This window comes from Apaloderma vittatum, unplaced genomic scaffold (assembly GCF_000703405.1).
Source record: "Apaloderma vittatum isolate BGI_N311 unplaced genomic scaffold, ASM70340v1 scaffold2226, whole genome shotgun sequence".
In the NCBI taxonomy this organism is placed as follows: Eukaryota; Metazoa; Chordata; class Aves; order Trogoniformes; family Trogonidae; genus Apaloderma; species Apaloderma vittatum.
In genome coordinates this window covers 68335-90813 of record NW_009721056.1, presented here as the reverse complement: position 1 = coordinate 90813, position 22479 = coordinate 68335, and the positions used below count along the sequence as shown (strand labels likewise).

Sequence of the window (22479 nt, the reverse complement as noted above, 5' to 3'; positions counted from 1 at the left end):
TGTATCTCAAGGAGTGTTGGCGCAAGGATTTTTTCCCCCATGCTCTCAAAATTCATGCTTGTCTGTGATACAGCAATTGGACATGCTGCCTGCAACATGCAGACTCAGGGTATCACAAGTGCGGCAGCATTTTCTTTCAGATGACAATCCCATTGTGCAATAAATGTCTGCAACAGTCAGGCTTCTCTGAGTCCTTTCAGCTTCAGACACCCTTTTGCACGAGTTTTCATTTCAGTGTCACAAAATCAGCATCATCCATTCATATCGCTGTCTCATTCAAGCCCATTTTTTCCCTGCATTGTTAAAATAAAATTGTTTAATTCTAGTGTCAAGAAAATGGATGTTGGTATTTTTTTGGTGTCTCCCAACACTGTATTAGTTTTAAAAAGGCATAAAAAGGATCTTATTTACTTTTCTTGTTTTCTCCCAGTGAATGTCCCTTCGACTGTAATGGAGGCCATGTCCAGACAAGACACCCTACAGCCATTTAATAAAAGTAGCAAACTATCCCCTGGCACTCCACAGCGATCCATAGTATTTCCACAGACTCCGTGTAGCAGAAATTTTTCTCTCCTGGATAAGTCTGGGTCCATCGAGTCAGGATTTAACCAGATCAGTGTCAAAAACCAACGAGTTCTTGCAAGCCCAACTTCAACAAGCCAACTAAATTCTGAGTTCAGTGACTGGCATCTTTGGAAATGTGGGCAATGCTTTAAGACTTTCACCCAGCGGATCCTCTTACAGATGCATGTGTGTACGCAGAACCCTGACAGGTAAAGCCCAGGCTCTCTTTATTTCTCTATCTACTGGTAGCCAGATCCACTGCTTTCTTCTTTTATCAAGCTGTTATCATTTCCAAAACCAAAACATTATTAGGAGGAGCCCGTACAACATAATTTATCTGCAGCACTGTGAAGCAAGCTGATAAAAACCATTGCTTGACTTTACTATTTGTAAAAACATTTGACGCCTAAATGTGCAGATAAAGGAAATAGCTAAGGATATAATCTTGTTTTCAGAATTGTTTGGTACATCTGATGGAGGCAACAAAATAGAAGGAAAATTTATTAATATCATAGATGGAAAAATGAGGTCAAGATAATTAAAAGTCTCTCTGTCTTCCAAAGATAATCTAACTTACTGCTCAGTGGCTGTCACAGTCATATCAGGGTTCACCTATAGTGTGCAATGTGTATGAACTTAATTAAGTACTAAGAGGTAATGAATTGGAATTTTTTGCTTAGTACTATTTTTCTTCAGAGCATGCAAACCCATAAATCGTGCAAAGCTGTCAAAAGGAAATACCTACTCCACTAGTGATGTGGAGGAAAACAGATGCCACTTATTCAATAAACTAATATCCACACAGAAGAAAAATGTTGACTAGATACCTCAGAGTCAAAGTTGGTTTGAAAGTTTGTCAATACAGAATTTTATGGCCGTGAACTGAGGATGAAATTTAGCTGAACAAGTGAATTAAAATTTCAGGTACGCTGAGCGGTGGCACAGTAAATATAATGGAACCATTATTTATGAATCAAAGCTGGTTTATTTGACAATTTTGATAGCTGGCAGGACAAAAGACAAAAATCAAATTAATTCAATAAAAAAGGCTGCCCATGTTTTGTCTCTTCTTCATCTGTGAAGAAGGTTTGAGCAGAATAGCTGAATCCCTGGAAGCTTCTTTTAAAAGCAGCATTTAATTGCAAATTACATTTAGCCAAAATGCTACCAAAAAATAGTCAACAGTGAGTCTGTGCATGTGTTTGTATGCATGTCTATGTCTCTTTGTGAATGTGGTTATCTGCATGTACACATATGCTTGTGTGATTCTGTGGGTGTGGAGATAGTGGAGCATAAATCTAGTTTTCCAGGAAGAAATGTCAACCAGATTTCATGCAAGCTTTCGTAGAATTAAAGAAGTTGATAATAGTGTAAAGTGCAAACAAGCCATTTCAACATTTTCTGAATTTTATAGTCACCTTAGTAGAAACAAACACTGTACTAATGAAGCTGTAGGACACAACTGCCATTTTAAGTGCCACAGTGTAGAATATGGGTGTGGAAAGGTCTGCTCTCATACATTTCATGGACTCTTATGTTTCCAGTTTTAGAATATCCTAAGCATAGTGTAAAAATAAAATGCTGCATCAGGCTGTGTAGAAGAGGTATGTTGTGAGGCTTCCCCACTTTTCGGTGTCGTCTAACCAGGTGTGATGCCTAGATTTCACCCTTTCCTTCACTTGAACCTGTGTCTTCCTTTATGAAGAGCCAAGCTGCAGATAACAGTTAATGCAAGAAGAGTTAATGCACGAATAGCCTAATGAGGCTATTCTGCACTCTAAAGTATAGTTAAACATTCATTTTGCCAGAGAGAAAAAATGAGTATAAGTCTATCATACAATTAGATCTGTTATCTTGGATGTGAGAGATTTGCATTCTTATTTTCATTTAATTTCTCCTAAATATCTTGTGTCAGATGTTGCCTGAAATAGGATACATTTAAAGTCTTCCCCTTTAGACGTGAACAACCTCATCAGTGGATTACCAATTCGTGATGTCTTGCTGGTTTGCCTCTCTTGTGGCTACCTTATTTGTCCACACAAAACACGTTCAGCAAGAAAGCATGGAGCATTTTTAGCTCAGAATACCCTACAGCATAGAGGAAAATTATCTAGATTAGCAGATGACTCCCTCAGGAGCAAAGAGAGCAAAGAGAGATTGTAGAAAGATCTCAGCAGTTTTGGGGAGGATTGGTGTGTGGAGGAGGTAAGTAAAGACTGAGTTGCAATGTTGAAACTCAGAAGCCTGCAGAAAAATTAGAATATAAAATGCCTTTTTCTCAATATTCATACTGGCTAATTCAACTGGTTTCCTCTTTGGCTTGTTAGGTTTTGCAAATCCTATTCTAAAGAAACTTCTTCTCTTGGGTAATAGCATAAAACCTAAATGCTCTTGCAATATAAACTTGGGTTCAATCTACTGCATAGATTAGATTCTGCAGTGCTCAGTTCTGTAACACCTGTGATCCCTCTGTGCTGGAGAATGACTATATTTTCATTAAAAAAATTGTGCAGACTCCTTGTGGTAGCCAGTTTTGTAATGCCTTCTCTGTTGCAGTGAGGTGTGCCATCGACATACCTGCTGTAAAACCAGTTCCCAATAGGTCTTCTTTGGAGCATTATGTGGGATGTCAGTCAAATTAATCTGTTTAAACTCACTGCAATTGATTTAGTGCTTGACATTACCAGAATAACAGTTACTGTTGATTATAACTGCCCAAAGATCTGGGTTCTTATATCCCTGGTTAGAAATTGTTACAGGTTGAGCTTACACCACAGGCAGTCTTTTGTCTTTCAGCAGGTACCAGTAGATCAGTTATTCAGTGGTACAGTGAGTGGAAGAGAATTGTCTTTGGTTTCTTAAATATACTCCATTTCTCTAGGTAAAAACTCCTTAAGTATTGTACAAAATGTCCTGGATACAAGAAAACAGGGTATGATTTGTGAAACAATACCTGCTTGCCAGCCTGAATTACCGGGTGCAACTCGCTTGTTTGTATTTTCTCAATGATGTCTGCAGCACTGCTATGGCTGATAAACAGCTCCCCATTTATTGTCAGCAATTTGTGAGCACACCAGCCACTGTAACTTTGATGTGACTGAAGCAGCAGGACCTGTTTTGTCTAGGAAATTACTTTAGACTATCTGTTCTGGCTCGGTATTTGTTTTTCAACAATGCTGATTACCTACAGCATGAAGTACAGGGAAAACGTCTTTGAATCTATACAGCAGTCCAATTCATGGACTGAAATTTGAGAAACGCAAACTACAAAAAAAAGAAATTATGTTAGGGCCACTTTGATTCAGAAAACATCTGAATGAGCACAGACATTAAAAAGTGCCAAAATATATTTAATTCCACTAATCGGTAGGAAAGAAATGGTCCTACAAAACAGGGAGAACATTTAATAAAAATTATTTAAAAATTATTAATCTGAAAGAGGGAAAATATTAAAATAATCTACTGTGTTTGTTATTTCAGATTAAAATTTAAATTAAAATTCACTTCAAATTATTTACAGGTTTTCTTGTAATTTACTTCTCCCTTTCCACTGAGATTTTTTCAGTGTGTTATATTTTACAGGGCTCCTCTTGAAACTTAATGATAGTTGGTGTTGAACTGAGTGTGAGATGTGAAGATTTAAACTAATCAAGATTTGAATTCTGGGACTTCCGGAGCCTTTGGGATTTTTTTTTAAGTCTTATGCAGATAGAAGCTCTTTGAGCAACTAGTTCTTTAATCATGAGCTGTCTGCGGCACATTTTCTTATGGAATATGTACATCTTTATGATATATATTATCATTGATTGCCATGTATTTGAGCTGATAATCTGAGAGAAAACCCACCCTACAAGTGTGTCCGTGGCTGATAGATTGTGGATGTTATCTGACCCTTGCAATTCTTGTTTTCTCAAAAGATATTATCGTAGTCACCTCAATATTAAATTGTGAGGGTTTTTTAATGTTTTTTTGTTTGTTTGGGTTTTTTAAATGGTGCTTGAAGTTTGTACTTACAAATTTAATGGATCCTTTCTCTCAGATCATGGCTCAGCCCATTTTGTCTGTATCTTTTTCTTTATAGGTTCTGCGTCTTTGACTCTGATGTTCTTCCCAAGACCATTAATTAATTTAAACTTCTCCCAAAACAGTCCAAAACCAAGTAAATGTTATGAGCAAGGGTTATGGAGTGGCTACGGAATATTGCTCAATTAAAGTAAATATGCTGAATTTAATGATTATTCTTGCATAATCTCTTCATAAAGGTTTGCAAACTCTCAGTACTCATAGTTAATAACAACGAAGGGTGTACAGAGCAGCATCTCTCCCTGACAGCTTCAAAAGTTTGAAAACACTTCAAGTGTGCTAACTTTCTGTTTTTGCTAGTTCCTCTACAAACATTGATGAGACACTATCCCAGAACTCCCAGTGGGTCCAGTTCCGCCATCCATGCTGCTGTGTGGTGCCCAAAGAGCTCTGGGCAGTGGCTGTGCTGCCTGAGGAGACCACCGAGGCAGAGGGTGTGTAACCCACCTATGGCCACACTGTTCCAGGGATGCTTCAGTGTGCAAGCTGGCAGTGTCCTTAGGTGTCAAAGTGCTCTCTAGCCTCTTAGTTCAACTCTCTAGAGGCAAGCTTTACTCCAAAATATTTTTCCATGAGGACAGCTGTGACCAAACTCCTCTGACTGTGGCTGTGCTCTTAACGATGTGTTTTCTGATGGCCTAGCCCTGAGAGCTGATGCTGGCCCCATTTCTACGAGCCATGCTTTCACTTTTTGGTGGAAGCTGTGGAGTAGCAGCCTTCCTCCTATCATGCCGTGAAACCCTGCCCTGGGTTCAGTGAAGCCCTGCGTGCCATGCTTTGAGACCCTCACATCAATAAAATAATTGTTTTTACTTCTCCTTAGTCCTCAACAAGGAGAAAAGCACTTTCAATTGCAAGTCAGTCTCTCTTCTCTCAGCTGGAGCTTTTCTAGCTTTTTCTAAGTGGGGAAAATTACAGCAATATGCTATTTTTTCTCTCTGATCTGAGACTGTTTCAGTGATAGAGTTGAAAGTACTCAGAAGCTCACCATTACAAGAAATTCCTCCACTAAGATTTGTGCTAGGATGCCACATGCCCCTTGAAAACAGAAAATTCTCTTCTGAGGAGGCCTCACTCGAAACCTGTTCATCAAAAAAGAAAACAAAATAAAATTCAGTGGAAAAAATAATAAAATTTTTCAGGATTCTTATGATTCAGGCCATTAACTGTTTACAATATGCAGAATGAGTTTATAGCATTTGGATGTACTTAGAGGTTAGGAGTTGAAAAATGTGTTGTTCTAGCAGAGAAACAGTATATTGTTCCAGCACAGCAAGAATGCAACATAAATAATTAAAGGCTATATCAATTTTGCTAAATGCAAATCTAAAAAGAATCAACTTAAATGTACTGTTGTCTGTCAGAAGCTGTTCCAGGCATAAAGATATATTTTTCTTTTGTTATCCCTTAACATGTACGAAGCATATTAAGGGGTCCCATCCCTTGCACAATACATGAGCTTTGGTGAAGTTCAATAAACTTTATAGAGGAACATGGCATTTGTACTGATTCTATACATACTGTTCTTTTAGCCAGAAAAAATCAGGTAAAAAAAATAAGAAAATTGTAAGATGGGAAAAGATATCAACAAACATAAAAATAATACAGGAGGTTGTCTAAATTAGGGAGCAGAACATACTTTTGACTGGTTATGTTTTGAAAATATAACTTGAAACACGGAAAAGCTCGAAGTCTAAGTAACTACAAAACTTCAAGCCTATTACAATTACTCCTTTCTGAATTTCACTGTAAATGGCCTATATTCCTATAATAGGCCATCATATAGGCATGCACTGTGAGAATATTGTCTGGAAAAAGCTGGTGGACTCTACATGTTTGTAAACCTAGGTAGATGGTTGATGGTTCGTGGGGTTAATGACAACAGTGTAATTTTTCTAACAGAATAATTTGCTTCTAGATAAGTAGATTTCCTTTATTTTAGCTCAGAGAGGAAGACAGAGAACTAGAAAAATATGTCAGTAGGTGTTTAAGTGAAAAACTTTAGAGTTGCTTTTGATGTCTGTCTATCATTCTCCTCTGCACATTGCTATATGTCAGTTTAGCTGTTCTAAAAAGAAACTCAAAAATTACTGTATGAGAAAATTTAGAGCAGGCTTGATTTAAATCTGGAGCATCCTGTGTAGAAAATGCAATGATGAAAACATTCAAAAACATGTTATTTCTGGTACATTATAGCTGGAGAACAGATTTTTATAGAAAAAAATATTTCTTCAGACAGTCAGCATGTATTTTGAGGCCCTGGTACACCTGTTTTAGCAAACTGATTACTTTCGTGCTTGCAGATCTGCTTGTACATCTGCAAAGGAATATTTTAGTTATGACTGACATTCATTTTGTTTGAAGAATAGTTTTCTGGAAGACAAACACACATCTGGGCTGTGACATAGCTATGCCTATACTCACGTGGAAACCTTGAAGCTCAGGAAGGTACAATATGTTCTCGGTTATGCCAATGGAAATGAGTTCTTTTCTGATCTGGGACTACATTCTGTCTCACAGCACGTCTTTGAAAACACAACATGTGAAGACCACTGTTTTTGTCACTGTGTCTCTGTTCCCTCAGTCTGCAAACCTCTGCTATAAGGAGCTAACCCTCTTAATTCATTGTCCCAGCGCAGACCAAAATGATGCCAGAAGACATAACCGCTACATCAAAGACAAGCCTGTTCCGCCTGTGTCAATGTACTCACTGAACCGAGCATTGCTCGTGTTCAGTCCTTCTGCACCACTTTCATTTTTTTTAAAAAACAACATATTGATTTTATTTTCTGCCAAGAAAAATTTCTGAGCACAGTAAAATGGTTACCAGAGAATGAAATGATAACTCTTACACTTATGGAATGACTTCTTTTGCTCTTGGAAAAAACAGTAGTATCCAAAAGTTGTCGAAATTTGGCATATTTGAATCTGCGGTTGTACAAATAAGGAACAGCATTTTAAATTTGCAGTAGTATTTTGACATATTTATAGGCTTTCTTTTTCAAATGAGCTTTTTTTTATGTGTGCCATGTATCTAGCTCTAAAAGATTACTTATTCTGCTCATTTTAGTATTAATCAGAATCACCTATGTATAAACCAGAGAAATGCATCCCATGCAAAGAGGAGGGTAACTAATAGTTATTCTCCCAAGACACGTATGAATGGAAGAAACACAGTCAAAGTAATCTGACAATAGATGATTTTTTACAGAGCTCTTTTTCTTGAACATTAGCCAGTGAAATGTATTCTGAGGGCACATATTTATACCCTTTGTAAACAAGAAACTTGTTGTGAGCCAATCTAGGGGTTAAAAACATTTTACTTGGCATCACAATATTCAGTTATAACTGTCTTGGAATTCTGACTATGTACAGACAAGTATCGGTGTGACTTTTCACTACAAGAAATTAATCACACTGACTGTTAAAAAAATAAAAGATTAATTGGTGTTATGTAGTGTTGTATCATTTATTGCAGTAGCTGTTAAAAATAGATAACCAGAGGCTAATAGATGTTAATGGTCCCTTTCACTATTAAAAAATCAATGTTTTGTGGATACAGAATATCTTAGTGTGTTCTTTTTGCTTAGAAGTACTTGCTTTGAAAATAGTCAGACAAATAACTTTGTATTCACAAATCATCTTTGTTCTACCAGTGCTTGAATTTTTGTGTCAACTTTGAGAAATGTTTTCTGTGCAAACTAACTATGCACCTCAAGAAAGGAGAAGGCTGGACATGCTACTACTTGGCTTCCAGTAAGGGAAGCCGATATTCAGTACTTAATCTTTTTCTTAAAATATTATTTTATCTATATGCGTGGTTTTTTTAAGGGCCACATCATCTAGATTAAGTAACCTTTCCACAGCTTTTATATATTTCTTTCAAGCTTGTAGGAGAGCAGTTAGATTTTCAAATGTAAGTAATTAAAATTGTAAGCTATTGAGTTATTGACCAATACTGAGCTATTAATCAAGCTAAAAAATTCTAAAATCAGGGTTCAGTGCTCTGAAGCACTGTAAAATAATAGTATTTGTGTTCAGTGATGCAAGTAGCCACAATTAAGCAGTTCACTTGATAAATGAGATAGTTCACTTTATTTTGCACTTAATTGAATTGTACATGTTTGGTCACCATTGTCTCCTTCCCTTTAGTTTTGGTTTCTAGCCATTTAAGCATACACATTTATTAAAGAGAGAGCAATTATGTTGGTGTTGGCCATTGGCTCCAGAAATACAGACATCAAGAGCTGTGCCTTAAAATATTGTACAGAGTAAAAATCATTAATATCCCTCTAGAAAAATTCTTAATTTTCTTAACAAAATGTCTGATGAGTGTGTAGAACTCTGTCGCTAACTTAAATCAAATGTGAAAAGGAAAAATACCCTGTAGGATGCTGTTATTAAATTACTTGTACCAAGTAAAAATATATAGACATTGTTTCTTCACATTTTATTTTGATTAGCAATGGTATTCGTGTTTCAGCAGTCCTGTCTCACCTTGCTCTCATGTATTCTTTTCTTTCTGTGTTTGCAGACTGTTATGATTCTGAATTTGTGACATTGGTTAGTTTCGTCTTTTGTAATGTTTGTTATTAACAAATTGTGGTGTCGAAAACCTAAGTTCTGAGTTTCATTTCAAGATCACAAAGAAAGGCAATTTCAGTCCAGATGGGAGAAATATGTTGATTAAATGAAATTTTTTTCAATAGCCGTAAGAAAATAGAAAGGTAATTTTAACATGGTGTTATTTTTCCCAATGTCTCTCACTGAAAAGGGTAATCTTAAAAAAACCCCTAAATTACTCCAAAACAATATGAAAACTTTAATAGTAAATGGTCACAGAATCCACTTAGGAAATAGGTATAAAAATTAGACATGCATTTGTAGGTAAGACCGTAGCTGACACCAACAAACAGAGGATTTAATGAGTCTTTCAGCTTTGATGTGTAAGGGGTTTCTCGTCACTAAGGAGTGCAATATTGAGTTTGAGAGAAGGCAGACATATGATATGTAGTGCAGGCTCACTAGCTTGCTGAATTACGTTGTGTGGGGCACGATGTCCATAGACTCTTAGTCAACTCCTGCACAAGCATTTCACATTTGCTAAAGAGGGAAGTGCACCGACAGTTCTCTTTGGAGATTATTGGGAAGACCAGATGCTTCTACCTGTATGGATTACCACTCCCATCAATAGAAAGCACTGATGACAATGGTGTTTCTTTTTCCCATTGCAGGCCCTACCAGTGTGGACACTGCTCCCAGTCTTTCTCCCAACCTTCAGAGCTGAGGAACCACGTAGTTACACACTCCAGTGACAGGCCCTTCAAGTGTGGCTACTGTGGTCGTGCCTTTGCTGGGGCTACCACACTCAACAACCACATCCGGACACACACTGGGGAAAAACCCTTCAAGTAAGTACTTGAAGTCAACAGCCTTTGCCAGCTGAGATTAGAGAGGGGAATGAATTGCTGCTGTTCCCTAGACTCACCTCTCCATACCAGCACACACAGCAGAGGTTCCCTTGAAAGCCAAGGTCAGATGAAACCGTTAAGTGGTGTGGCTAAAATCAGAATTAAACTAGGCTTGTTTTGGGGTGCCTTGCAAGCCCTGAGCAATTTTGTATCCTCTGATGAGAACTTGCTTGGTTTAATTAAATGACAAGCTGCTGTCAGAGAACCATAGTTGAATATACGCTCAAGACTGGGACAGATTGTGCTGTAAGAACATCAGTGTGATTCTTTGAAACCTATGTGCTGAAGTAGAGTGAGCTTCACATAAAAGCTAATCTGGATCTGGTTAAATATGGGGGAAAAGTATGCATCTCTTTTCAGTCTTAGAATCACTGCATAGAAAATGCAACTCTGGCTTGTGGCATAGGTTTGAGAAGATCACAGTAATAAACTGATTGTGTTCATCTGCCCAAGATATAAGAAAAAAAAAGAGTTACTTGGTCAAGATGTTTTTTGATTAAACAGACTCTGTTTATTTCTGCAGTTTCTCTTTACTGAAATTAAAGCTAAGCCCCAACCTGAGTCTCAGAAATTTTCCCTCTGTGCTAACCTCCAGCCACAACGCACCTGATCCAGGTGCATTTTATCTTCTGTTTTGCAAGACTCTGCCTACCTAGCAGGAGGTGTTCACCAAGACAGAACATAACTTTTCCATATTTGTGTTTGTGCCTTTGCTGAACTGACAGGCACAAATTTTATGGATATTATACCTGGAACAATCCCACTTTGGAACAAAGATAATATATTGATATCAATGTGTAATGTATTGACGTCACTCCTTTTGGAAGATACCTGGTGTTCCTAGGAGGAACGGGAGCAAGTGTAGAAGATATGTGTCTTTCCTGATTCTCCAGAGACTGTCTCTCCTCTGTCTATGTTTCTGTTTGTCCTTCTTTTCTACTTTTGCCATACTGTGCTCTTGGTCTGGTTAATGTAAGTGAGCTCAGCCATGGGGCCTGTCAAAACCCTTCATAACAACCTTGGTAGAGATACCGGTGGAGATGCTTTGCCTCCATATATGGTTGAAAGGAAGCATGGCCTCCATACATGTCTCTGCTGGGGGCAAAGGGACAGAGCCAGGAACCAAATGCTGCATATCCAGTGCCAAAGAGCTCGCATACCAGAAATCATGGTTACGATGGTGTTGTAGGTGGCAGAAGATGAGAATTCTGAGCACCTAAACATCGACTCATCTAGAGTTGCATGCTCAGAGCCCGTAGAAAGTGAGCCAAAAATAGTGTGAGCGATCAGATTGATTTTATCTAGTTGCTGTGTAAATAGATTTTAGTAATTAATGGAAGAGGTTTCCGGGTCAAAATGAAAAATAGATTTCTTTTAATGTTAAGGTGTTACTTATGTGTAACCTCGTTGACTCCACTTAATTTTTTTCCTTAACATTCTGTTTTTGTCATGTTTCCAATAGATCTGCTATTTTGCCCCATTTAGAGTGATTATTTTTCTCCTCTAGATTTAGTAATTTTTTTCCCCTTTTCCAAAACTGTCTTGACTACAGCACAATTTTATTTGTGAAAGGGCTTAATGTATGTACTACAATTAACCAGTGGTATGGGATTTCTTTGTTTGTTTTGCCCTGCTTATGCTGAAGTTTTTAAGTATTCTGGGATCTATCTGCCCATTCTTAAAGATGCACAGCAGAACAACAAAAAATGTGGATGCTTTGTACTACTTCTTTACGGTGTATGGCGTAATTTCATTTTTTCAATATTTCTATTTAGTTTCCTCCTTAAACTCGAGAAACAGTCATACTATTTCTCTCTGAAAGACTTGTCGAAGTAATTGCAGCAAACTGACTAGCAGTTTCACATGAAGCTAAAACTGGAGCTACAGATCTTCCCATCCCTGTTAGACAGATAAGGAGACACAAAGGCAAGCTGTTTGAGGGGCAGATTTGCCTTCCGTGCAGGACTGCTTGCATTTGAGAGGAGCAACAGAAACCGATTCCCCCTCACTGCTGGAGGAAAAAGAGATAGTTGTAGCTCACCTTGATGCCTCATCATCATTCAGATCCTCCTTTGAAATGGAGGTATCCAAGACCTGGTATTAAGTAAGCTTAGAAAAAAAATTCAACAACTTCCAGTAAACAAGAACCATATATGGGACAAATGAGATTTCTGTCTCCGGATCATGCAATTTAGGTTTTAATGTTTGTTTACAAAGGGATTTTGAGTGTACACTTACAAAAAAAAAGGCAAAACAGAAAAGTCCATATTTGGAAAAAGCCCATATTTTGGAAAAGTCTATATTCATGGTAATGGACATACTTCTGTTGAATAATATTTTTAAAACTAGCAAGAACAACCATGCATGGATAGTGTTAAATTACTTAATTCTAAGTTATTTTAAAAACAACAGGCATAATTTAAAAAATATTACTAAATTCAATTTTATAGGTGAAAGTGAGCAATCAACTGGACAGTTATCTTGCATCTGCTGTGAATGCAATTCCATGATTTCTAATGCAGCAAGGCAGTTACATCTGTAAGTTGTAACTGGGCAAATTATGCTGTGATGAATTAAGTAAGCAATGTCAAACATAGTGTATGTTTGTATGCATATCATTTTTAGAATGTGGTTTTAAAAGTGGTGAGTACAGGGTGACAATATTTTAAAATATTTCAAATTAATTGTTATTTAAAAGGAAGTCCATGACTGGTTAAAAAGCTTTTTCTGGAGCTTTCTTTGTAGGTCCTAGGTAACTTTGGATCCATGGTGGAAGACTTTTCTATTTGCTTTTCATTACAGATAACAATGCTAAGTGAGGTTATCTGTAGTCAAAGCTTTAGCTGCATTGCCTGAACTGCAGGTCCAGTTAGAAGGGATTTCTTTTCATGTCATCACAAGCTATCAAGTCAGCCTCACCATTGTAAAGTTTTTGTGTATTCTTATCTTACTGAAGTCTCCGCTATGGCTGCTAGTCTGGGAACAGAGCTCTTAAGTAAATTAAAAGGTAAAAGAAAAAGGACAATTATTCACCAATTATTCACTCCTTCTTCTGAAATTCTTCCTCCTTAAGTCTGTTCCACTGCAGTAAAATTAAAGAACAGTTAAGTGACTTACCTGCAGAATCAGAGTTCTGCAAACATCTAATATTCAAGAGTTAAGAAAAAGAGTTAGAGGAAAGACTCTTTCAGATTGGTATAAACCAGATGTTTAAAATTTTTTTTTAACTGAAATGCAAATGCAAACCTGGGAAATATTAATTTAAATTTGAATATCTATGTTGTACCTGCAGTGATGTCTCAGCTTTGTCCTGCATTTTAGGTTTGTTGTTGTTGTTGTTGTTGTTTGGTTTTTGTTTTTTTTTTAAAACCCTTTCAACTGAATTTAAAATTTAGTGTTAAATGTATTTCTTGAATGAAATCTTAGAATGTTTACTAATCCAATTAAGGTATTTTTTCCTAAAATAGATCCTCAATGTTTTCTTCACACAAAGCCTTTCACGGAGGTTTACATAAACTTGGGAATTAAACTAATCCTGCCTGTAATTCTCAATGTCAATGTTTTGAAAGCACTGCGAAGCAAACAAACAGACCAGTGACAATGATGGCTATATAAACAAAGCCAGAAAACCCAGTACTTCTAAAAGTATCAAAACAACATTGATGTTCATGTTGTTTGTGAATTTAAGAACCATTTTGTTTACTGCCCCTCCAAGCAAATCATGTAGAGAAACCTTGTGTTAGATGAGGCTGAATGTTGTAGTACATTGGTCCTTTACAATTAAAATGAAGACACACACACACATTGTAAAAAAACCAATAACATGGATCCAGTTTTCATTGATGGCGTCTAATTATGTGAAGCCTTTTAAATTGCTTCTTTGATTCCACATTGTGTCAGTGGCTGTTTAAAGTACTTCCATAGTCCACACATGGCTTAAGTGGAAATTAAGTGGTTTCTCTGTTGATAGGTAATATTATTGCCAATAGCTGTATCTAAATTTGAGGATTAACCAAAAATTTGATGTCTGTCTAATAGCCAGACTGAGGTTCAGCCTCGTTGTTATTTTCTGTTATTTTCTGTCTGTTTTGGCTCATACTCAACTTTTCAACACAACATTAAAAATATATGGCTTGCAGTGTAGAAACATGCACATAAATCCATGCACTCACATGCTCACCAGTCTCATAGGCACAGGTCATTGTAATGGTTATCCTCTTGCAACAGGTCTGGGAAGGGATGGTTGATAGAGGGAAAGATTAAGACCTAACTCGATCGAAAAAAATATATCTGCTTTTCACAGAACCATAGAATAGTCGAATGTTAGGGGCTGGAAGGAACCTTTAGAGATCAACTAGTCCAACCCCCCTGCCAGAGCGGGATCACCTAGGGCAGCCACACAGGAACGTGTCCAGGTGGATTTTGAAGGTCTCCAGAGAAGGAGACTCCACAACCTCCCTGGGCAGCCTGTGCCAGTGCTCTGTCACTGTCACAGTAAAGAAGTTTGCTCAGTATGCTGAGGTGGAACTTCCTATGTTCTAACTTAAACACATTATTTCTTGTTCTATTACTGGTCACCACTGAGAAGAGATTGTCTCCTTCCCCTTTACACCCACCCCTCAGATATTTGTATATGTTAGTAAGGTCCCCTCTCAGCCATCTCCTTTCAAGGCTGAAGAGCCCCAGTTCTCTTTCTCTCTTCACAGGAGAGATATTCAAGTCCCTTCATCATCCTCCTAGCTCTCCATTGGACTCTCTCCAGTAGGCCCCTGTCTCTCTTGAAGTGGGGAGCCCAAAACTGGACACAGTATTCCAGGGCAGAGTAGATGGGGAGGAGAACCTCCCTAGACCTGCTGGACACACTTTTCTTAATGCACCCCAGGATCCCACTGGCCCTCTTGGCCACAAGGTCACTTTGCTGTCCCATGGACAGCTCACTGCCCACTGGGACTCCGAGGTCTTTCTCCACGGGGCTGCTTTCCAGAAGGGCGACCTCTAATCTGACCTGGTGCCTGGTGTTATTCCTTCCCAGATTCAGGACTCTACATTTGTCCTTATTGAACTTCATGAGGTTTACCTTTGCCCAGCAGTCCAGCCTGTCCAGATCTCGTTGGATGGCAGCACAGCCTTTCCGGGTGTCAGCCACCCCTCCCAGGTTTATATCAGCAAACTTGCTGAGGGTGCACTCTATCCCCTCATCCAGGTCATTGATGAAGATACTGAACTCCAGCTTGACTCTGTGCCACTGATCACAACCCTCTGAACCCTATTGCTGAGCCAGTTCACAGTCCACCTCACAGTCCAGTCATCTATCCCACATTTCTTGAGTTTACCTACAAGGATGTTATGGGGGACAGTATCAAAAGCCTTACTGACGTCAAGGTATATGACATCCACTGCTCTCCTTTCATCTACTGATTTGGTCATGCCTTCACAGAAAGATATCAGTCAGGCAAGATTTCACCTTTGCTGGCTACTCCTGATAACCCGCTTCTAATTGATCAGAGATGGCCTTCAGAATGAGCCACTCCATCATCTTCCCAGGGATGGAGGTGAGACTGACCAGCCTATAGTTGCCAGGGTCCTCCTTCTTGCTCTTTTTGGAGACTGGAGTAACATTGGCTTTCTTCCACTCCTCAGGCATCTCTCCCATTCCCCATGAGTTTTCAAAGATGATGGAGAGCAGCTCAGCCACAACACCAGCCAGCTCTCTCAGCACACATGGATGCACCCTGCAGGGGCCCATGGGTTCGTGTGGTTTCAGTTTTTGTAATAGTTCTTCAACCAAATCCTCACTGTCCAGTGGAGAGTCATCCTCATCCAGTTTTGCTCCCTTACTTCCAGGGACTGGAATTCCTGAGGGCTGGCCTTAGAAGTAAAGACTTAAGCAAAGAAGGCATTCAGCAATTCTGCCATCTCGGCATCCTCTGTTATCGTATCTCCTGCCTCATTTAGCAGCGGATCTACTTTTCCCCTACTCTTCCTTTTCTCCTTGATGTATTGGAAGAATTTTTACTTTTCTTTTGCTTCTCTAGCCAGACTAAATTCCAAGAGAGCCTTGGACTTTCTTGTTGATTCTCTATATACTCTGGCCACATTTCTATAATCCTCTCAATTAACCAGACCCTTTTTCCACTTACTGTAAATTTCCCTCTTCCATTTGAGTTAGGTGGTCTGTAGTAGACACCCACAACAATATCTCCCATGTTTGCATGTCTCTTAATTCTTACTCAAAAGCTCTCAACACTCTCATCCTCTTCCACTGTGTTTTAGCTCGATGCATTCTAGTTGCTTACTCACATAGAAAGCAAGTCCACCACACCTTGTCAGTCTATCTTTCCTGAAAAGCACAGAGCCATCCACTACCACATTCCAGTCATGTGAGCTATTCCACCACGACTCTGTAGTCAGCCTCAGTAATCATGACTCAGATTGTTCATTGCCTTCCAGCCTAGGCCATTCTATGATTCTATGATTACCACACTCCTGTCATGTGAGCTATCCCACCATGTCTCCGTAATCGCAATGAGATCGTAGGTCTTTGACTGCACCCAGATTTCTATCCTCTTTAGACTTCTTTGCTTAATCTTACCACTGCCATCTTGCAAAACCAGCAGCTGATAGTAAACAGTGGGATGCACCAGACCAGGGAGCTTTCTGGTAATATCATAAAATCACAGAATCATAGAATGGCCTAGGCTGGAAGGGACCTTAGAGATCATTTTAATCCAGCCTCCCTGTCACCAGGGATGCCACCTGTCGACTAGATCAGGCAACACACGGGGAATGAACCCGCAACCTTGGCATTGTTAGCACCACACTCAACTGACTGAGCTAACTGGCCCTAACTGGGGCTCCAGGGAGGCAACAGACTTCCCTGCGTGCTGGATTCGGGTGGTAGACGGGACCCTCTGTTCCCCTCAGAATGGAACCGCCTGCAATAATTACCTTCCTTTTCTTCTTAGTCAGAGTAGTTCTAATGTATGGGGATGACTCACTCACCTTAGACAATCCCATGGGTGCACCTCCGTCCATCTCATCATTTTCTTGACTCTCATGTTCCAGAGTTCCATGCTCGTTCCATAGGAGCAATTGGGCAGGTGGGGAAGGCCAGGCAGGGATTTTCCTGCCTCTCTGAGCAGGAACTTGTTTCAATTCCCCCCCATCTCTTAGATCCACTCCTTTGGTCTGATGGTCAGAGGAGAGAGACTCCCCCACTTCTTGTGGAGCTTGCTGTCTACAGATCAGGGAGTGGCTCCACCATCCTATTTCCCTTTCACACTCTCTGATGCTCCTAACCTCTCCACTTCTTTTAGCTCTGCCACAAGGCAGAGTAGGTCATTTTCCTCCCATTCCTGCCTACCACGAAATTGTTATTCTGACTGCTGTGACACTATCTTCACCTTTCTTATCAGTTTGCATCCAACAAAAACTTCTCTAGACCACACTGAAAAGATGAGTTGGGGGTCTATAACAGGTCCCTGTTTGTAAGCCAGGTACTTATATATCCAGAAATATAGTCCTGAAAATGCCTTTTGCAAGTACCTCGAAAATACTGGGCACCATGAGTACTCACTGAAGGTTATCTGGGTACATAAGAAAGGCAGGAGAATTAATTGACTTGCTAACGACTTTGTTCTGACTTTTGCCCAGTGGCTTCATAGTGCAGACAGCACAGCCCAACCAGCAGCATCATGTGGCACCCATGTCCTTCCTGTCCAAAGTGTAGATAGATGCTTCTAGCTAGAGATCTATTCTTTTTTTGGTCTATCTTTGTGATCTTTTTTTTCCTGCGTCTTTAATAAAATGTCCCAGAACAGCCTGTGGCTGGGAAGTTAGAGGCCTTTCACTGCAGAAGAAGCTTGTGGATAAAGGATGGGAACTCACATTTTAAAGAAATACAGTGAGCCTTGCTCTGTGCTTTCAAGAGCAACGCAAGGTGCTATTTGAATGCAGTGCTCAGCTCTAGCCTCACAGGCCAACTCCAGAAAGGGTAAGGAGGCCTGCCACAGCTTCACGGACAGTAGTTTTAACGAGTGACTCTGTCTTTCCGTCACCTCACAGTGTTTCTCTGATTCATGTATGGCCCCGAGGCATCCTGATAGAGTGTATTTCATTTATTTGGCCAGGCATTTAGAAGTTGGGTTTTTCCACACCTGATTTTGAAGGTTATTTTGCAATTATACCACCTACAGATTGGTTATGTAAGGATCCAAGCCTCCCATTGCTCAGCGAGCAAAGTGCTTGTCTTTGTAGACATCAAAATAACAAAACTATCAAGTTCAAGTAGATGACAATATCTCATGTAGACTAAGTTAACCCCCCCCAGCCTTAAAATTGATTCTAATGCCTCTGTGATATATATATATATATAAAAATAATACAATAATTTGCAAGTTTGTCAGGAAATGAAAGGTAGTATATTTTGACACACTAATCCAGTAACTAATCAGTTTTCTAATAAACAATCAGCAGTACACTAATGTGTCATCAGCACTTCAGGAGCTCTGGAGAGCAGATGATCTGCACTTAGACGTTAATGAATACCCTAAAAATCATTAAGTAATCAATACTTCTGAGTTATTTTCATTGAGCTGATAGGTCTGATACATTAAAGCTGACATTTTACATTTGTCAAGATCACAGTGCAGTTTTTAATAGTGGAACAGGCTGCTAAAAATATTCCATGAAAGACAATCAGAGAAACACAACTTAAAAATGTTGACATTTTAGACTGGTACGGTAGTTTGGATGAATGACTCTGTAATGTATGTGCTAAATACTCCTGAAGCAGAACTTTCTTACTAAAAACTACCAATGTGAAGAATATTCCATAATTATGCATACATATAAATATCTTTCTTTTCTCTGTTTTTTGTTGTATTGGGATTTTGGGGGGTTTTGGGGGTTGGTTTTTTTTGGGTTTTCATAAATGGCCAGATCAGTGACAGTTCACTTTCTATCATTCACATCAGTGAAGAGAGAAAGATGAATATGAATTAGCTGAGCCCTTTGTTTTCTTCACTTCTCCTTTGAAGGTGAAGAATTCACCGTAGTGATGCTTTTATGATAATCTTCTTTGAAGATAAAACATCATACAGCAGCATTAAATCAAAGGTGTTTTTTGGAGTGAGTGCCATGCAAGAAAAATCTGCTGCATTTGTACTTGCAACTCAGCAAACACTCCTATCTAATGTTCTGAATGCAATTTAAGAGGGCAGTATTTGGGAGATTAAATACAATATATTCTCTTTCAGGGCATAGATAGGGGATTCACTGCAAGCCAACAATAAGGCCAGTCCTACTCCTTCCAAAATTCGATGGCTTTGTTCATTTGTTTGTGTTATTTTTAATGTAGACTATGGTTCTCTAAAGTAAGGACAGGGCAGAAAGAGAGACATAAAAGACAGTGAAGCAAACACTTGTGACTTTTATGAGTTCTTGCTCAACACACAGATTTCTCAAATAGTGTGGATGTTTTCAGATAATTAAGTAATCATTAACTCTATGTGCCTGTTTAAAATAAACCCCACTGCATAGTCAGATCAAATAAACAAAGTTTTCTCTCTTGTTCTGGCACTGAACAATTATTGCTTTGTGATTTCTCTTCCTCCAATAGGCAATTGTGGATTTTAAATTAGCAGAAAGTGAAATTCTATTTGTCATCAATTTCTCCTAGGGGTTACAGAGCAGAAAACTGCAGACAAGCTGCTTCTTTGATGGCTCACTCCTAAAAATCTCTTTTTGTTCTTTATCTATTTGAACTGACAGTGATCAGAGCTACAGCAGGACAGGCCTCTCTGGAGAAATCACCTTCCCCCTGTCTATTGACAGATTCCTCTGTTCTGAATCAGACAGGCCTTGTCCCATCATAGGCATCAAGGCCTTGGAAGTAGCGACCAATTAAACCTCTTGAGCCAGTAAAATCTGAAGCCACTTTTGAGTGTCTGTTCTGATTAGGCAGGATGAGACAAAGCCCATCACCCCCCCCAGAGCAGCTCCCTGGTCTCAATTTTCTCTCTTGCCTTCACCAGGTGCGAGAGGTGTGAGAGGAGCTTCACACAAGCCACCCAGCTGAGTCGACACCAGAGGATGCCCAATGAGTGCAAGCCAATAACAGAGAGCACAGAATCAATTGAAGTGGATTAACTGATTGACTGGTTGGAATTAAACTGCAAGGAAAGTCATGATTAAATGTCACGGACACTTAAGCAAAACCAAAGATTTCCTCTGAGCAACTTTCAATCAGCCCCAGAAAACCAAAAGCAGTAATAAAATAAGTAAGATGTTAAAAGATATTGATCCTGGCGTGGAAGTGAGACCAGGAAAGAGATTATTTATTTATGACTAGGGATGAGTCTTATTTCAATTGACAAGTTACCTTGGACTGTTAACATTGCAAGTCCTACCATGTATTGCTTTAATTCTAAAAGCCTTTATAATTGTTATTTAATGCCAAAGTGAGGAATCTCAAGGGTTCTTCCGCCCATAGTTGTGACTGAGAATGCACATGGACTTGCTTATTGTTGCACCTTTTCTTGTAGCATGACTCAAAAGACCCAGATGTAATCCATACATTTGGCTGGGCTGGGCTAAGTTGATCTTGACACGGCTGTAATAGAAATTGCTGTGTGGGGCGGGAAGTGATCAAGAGCTGTATCTGGGTCAGTGTCAGCCTCCTCAGACCAAAGGGCATTTCATTTCCACAGTCTCATGCCTCACACTGTGTGCACTTTTTCATGCACGTAGTTTCGTTCAACAGCATTGTGATGGCATAGATATTCTGGAAAAAGAAAATGAGAAAAAAAAAGTTACATACCTGCAAATATATGTTATATGAAGAGACCAGTAGGAAAACTATGTTAAACTAATAGAGCTCTCAAGTTCAGTCTAATAGCTATGAAAGACAGAGGCGGTAGAAAGTATTTTAAATGTCTAAGATTCCAGTCTACTTGTAAATTTCATTTTGAGGAGCAATAACCAAGATGTTTTTTGTTCGGGTGATTTAATGGCTTGCTGATTTCTAGGAAAAATGATCAGAAATTCAAGCTGTAGGCCATTGATATTTTTACTCTGTTGGTTTGGATCAAATTGAAAATGCTCCTGTATTAGATGAAACTTTCAACATACTTGGACTGAGCTTCAAAACAAAAGCTAAATCTGAACTCAGATACTTTGTAAATGGCTTGGAGGTTTCATAGTATTCACTTCACAGAAATATGCCTGGTACAGTCGTGAATGAAAGGAAGCCAAGATGTTCCCAACATCAATGTAAAAGTCTCAGATGTCTCTACCTTGGTTCAATTTAACAATTTCCATATTGGCTTTTTTTCAAGCTTTTGTCCTTGATGTATTTCAGATTCATGGCTTTGTCTAATCAAAGAATGGTTTTCACTTTTAGAGACCAGCAGTGTTTATATATTGATTGTCTCAATGCTAGAGCTGTAGTTTGCTAAAAATATATTAAAAAAACAAAAAAAAACCTAAACAGAAAAAAAGACAATACCACAAACAGCATGGTTCTGATGTCATGCTATATCATAAGGTAAACTGCAAAATAAATTTGTGGAGATTATGGGGATTAAAACAGATTCAGTTTTGCACCAAAACTGAAATGCTAGGTGGTTCATAAGGGCTCAGCTGACTATATTAAATATTTTAAAAACATTTATGGGGATGATTTTAAGTATGTAGAGAATTAAGTATCAAATTCTGTAAAGGGCTAGACAGAATCAGCTACAAATTTAGTAACAGGTTCAGATCATTTATCAATTTTGAAAAGCGCATACAGTTAAAAAAGCAGAAAAAGAGCATACAGTAAAATTTAAATATATTTTAAAAGAATTTAAAATCTAAGACATTCTTCAAGATTTATTTTTTTTTATTGCAGAAACTACACTGCAGAATCTGGAGTTTCCAAAGATTTGCAAGGAATTACTTCAGGAGTTATTGTATTTGTGTTTGGCCATTAAAAATGCAAAATATTGTTGAAAAAAGATTTTTTTTTTTATCATTGTTCTAGCAAGTACCAGATAATCTCATAAGGAAACTTCAGCCCTGCAAATTTTTCAGCTCCATTTTCTGCTGCAGAATTATGGGGAATTAGCAATTCTGTCATTGCCTGATTTTATCCTGCAAACTATGAGAGATTCTCAGTTACTATATAGATGTATCAGTCTGTTCGTTTGTGTTTTTTTTTTTTTTAGGTTCAAAGAAGCATGGGAAGCTGGGTAGGAAGAACTGTAACTTAAAGGTGACTATTTGAACATTGTTTTTTTCCTAGCAAGGCTAATCAAAGAGAAAAAACCAAAATCCGATACCAAACCTCTCAGACCCTCATGGATGGCAGTTCACATCTTCC

The 22479-nt window shown here is 38.7% G+C and overlaps 1 protein-coding gene across 1 annotated transcript in view; it reads left to right on the top strand.

Annotated features, from left to right (window-relative positions):
- PRDM6 (PR domain containing 6) overlaps positions 1-20267 on the top strand; it is a 67228-nt gene extending 46961 nt beyond the window's left edge. The window contains exons 5-7 of the mRNA XM_009871214.1: positions 431-773; positions 9882-10058; positions 20153-20267. Of these exons, the coding sequence (XP_009869516.1) occupies positions 431-773; positions 9882-10058; positions 20153-20267 (635 nt within the window). The remainder of the gene's footprint in view (positions 1-430; positions 774-9881; positions 10059-20152) is intronic.
- Positions 20268-22479: the final 2212 nt, after the last annotated feature.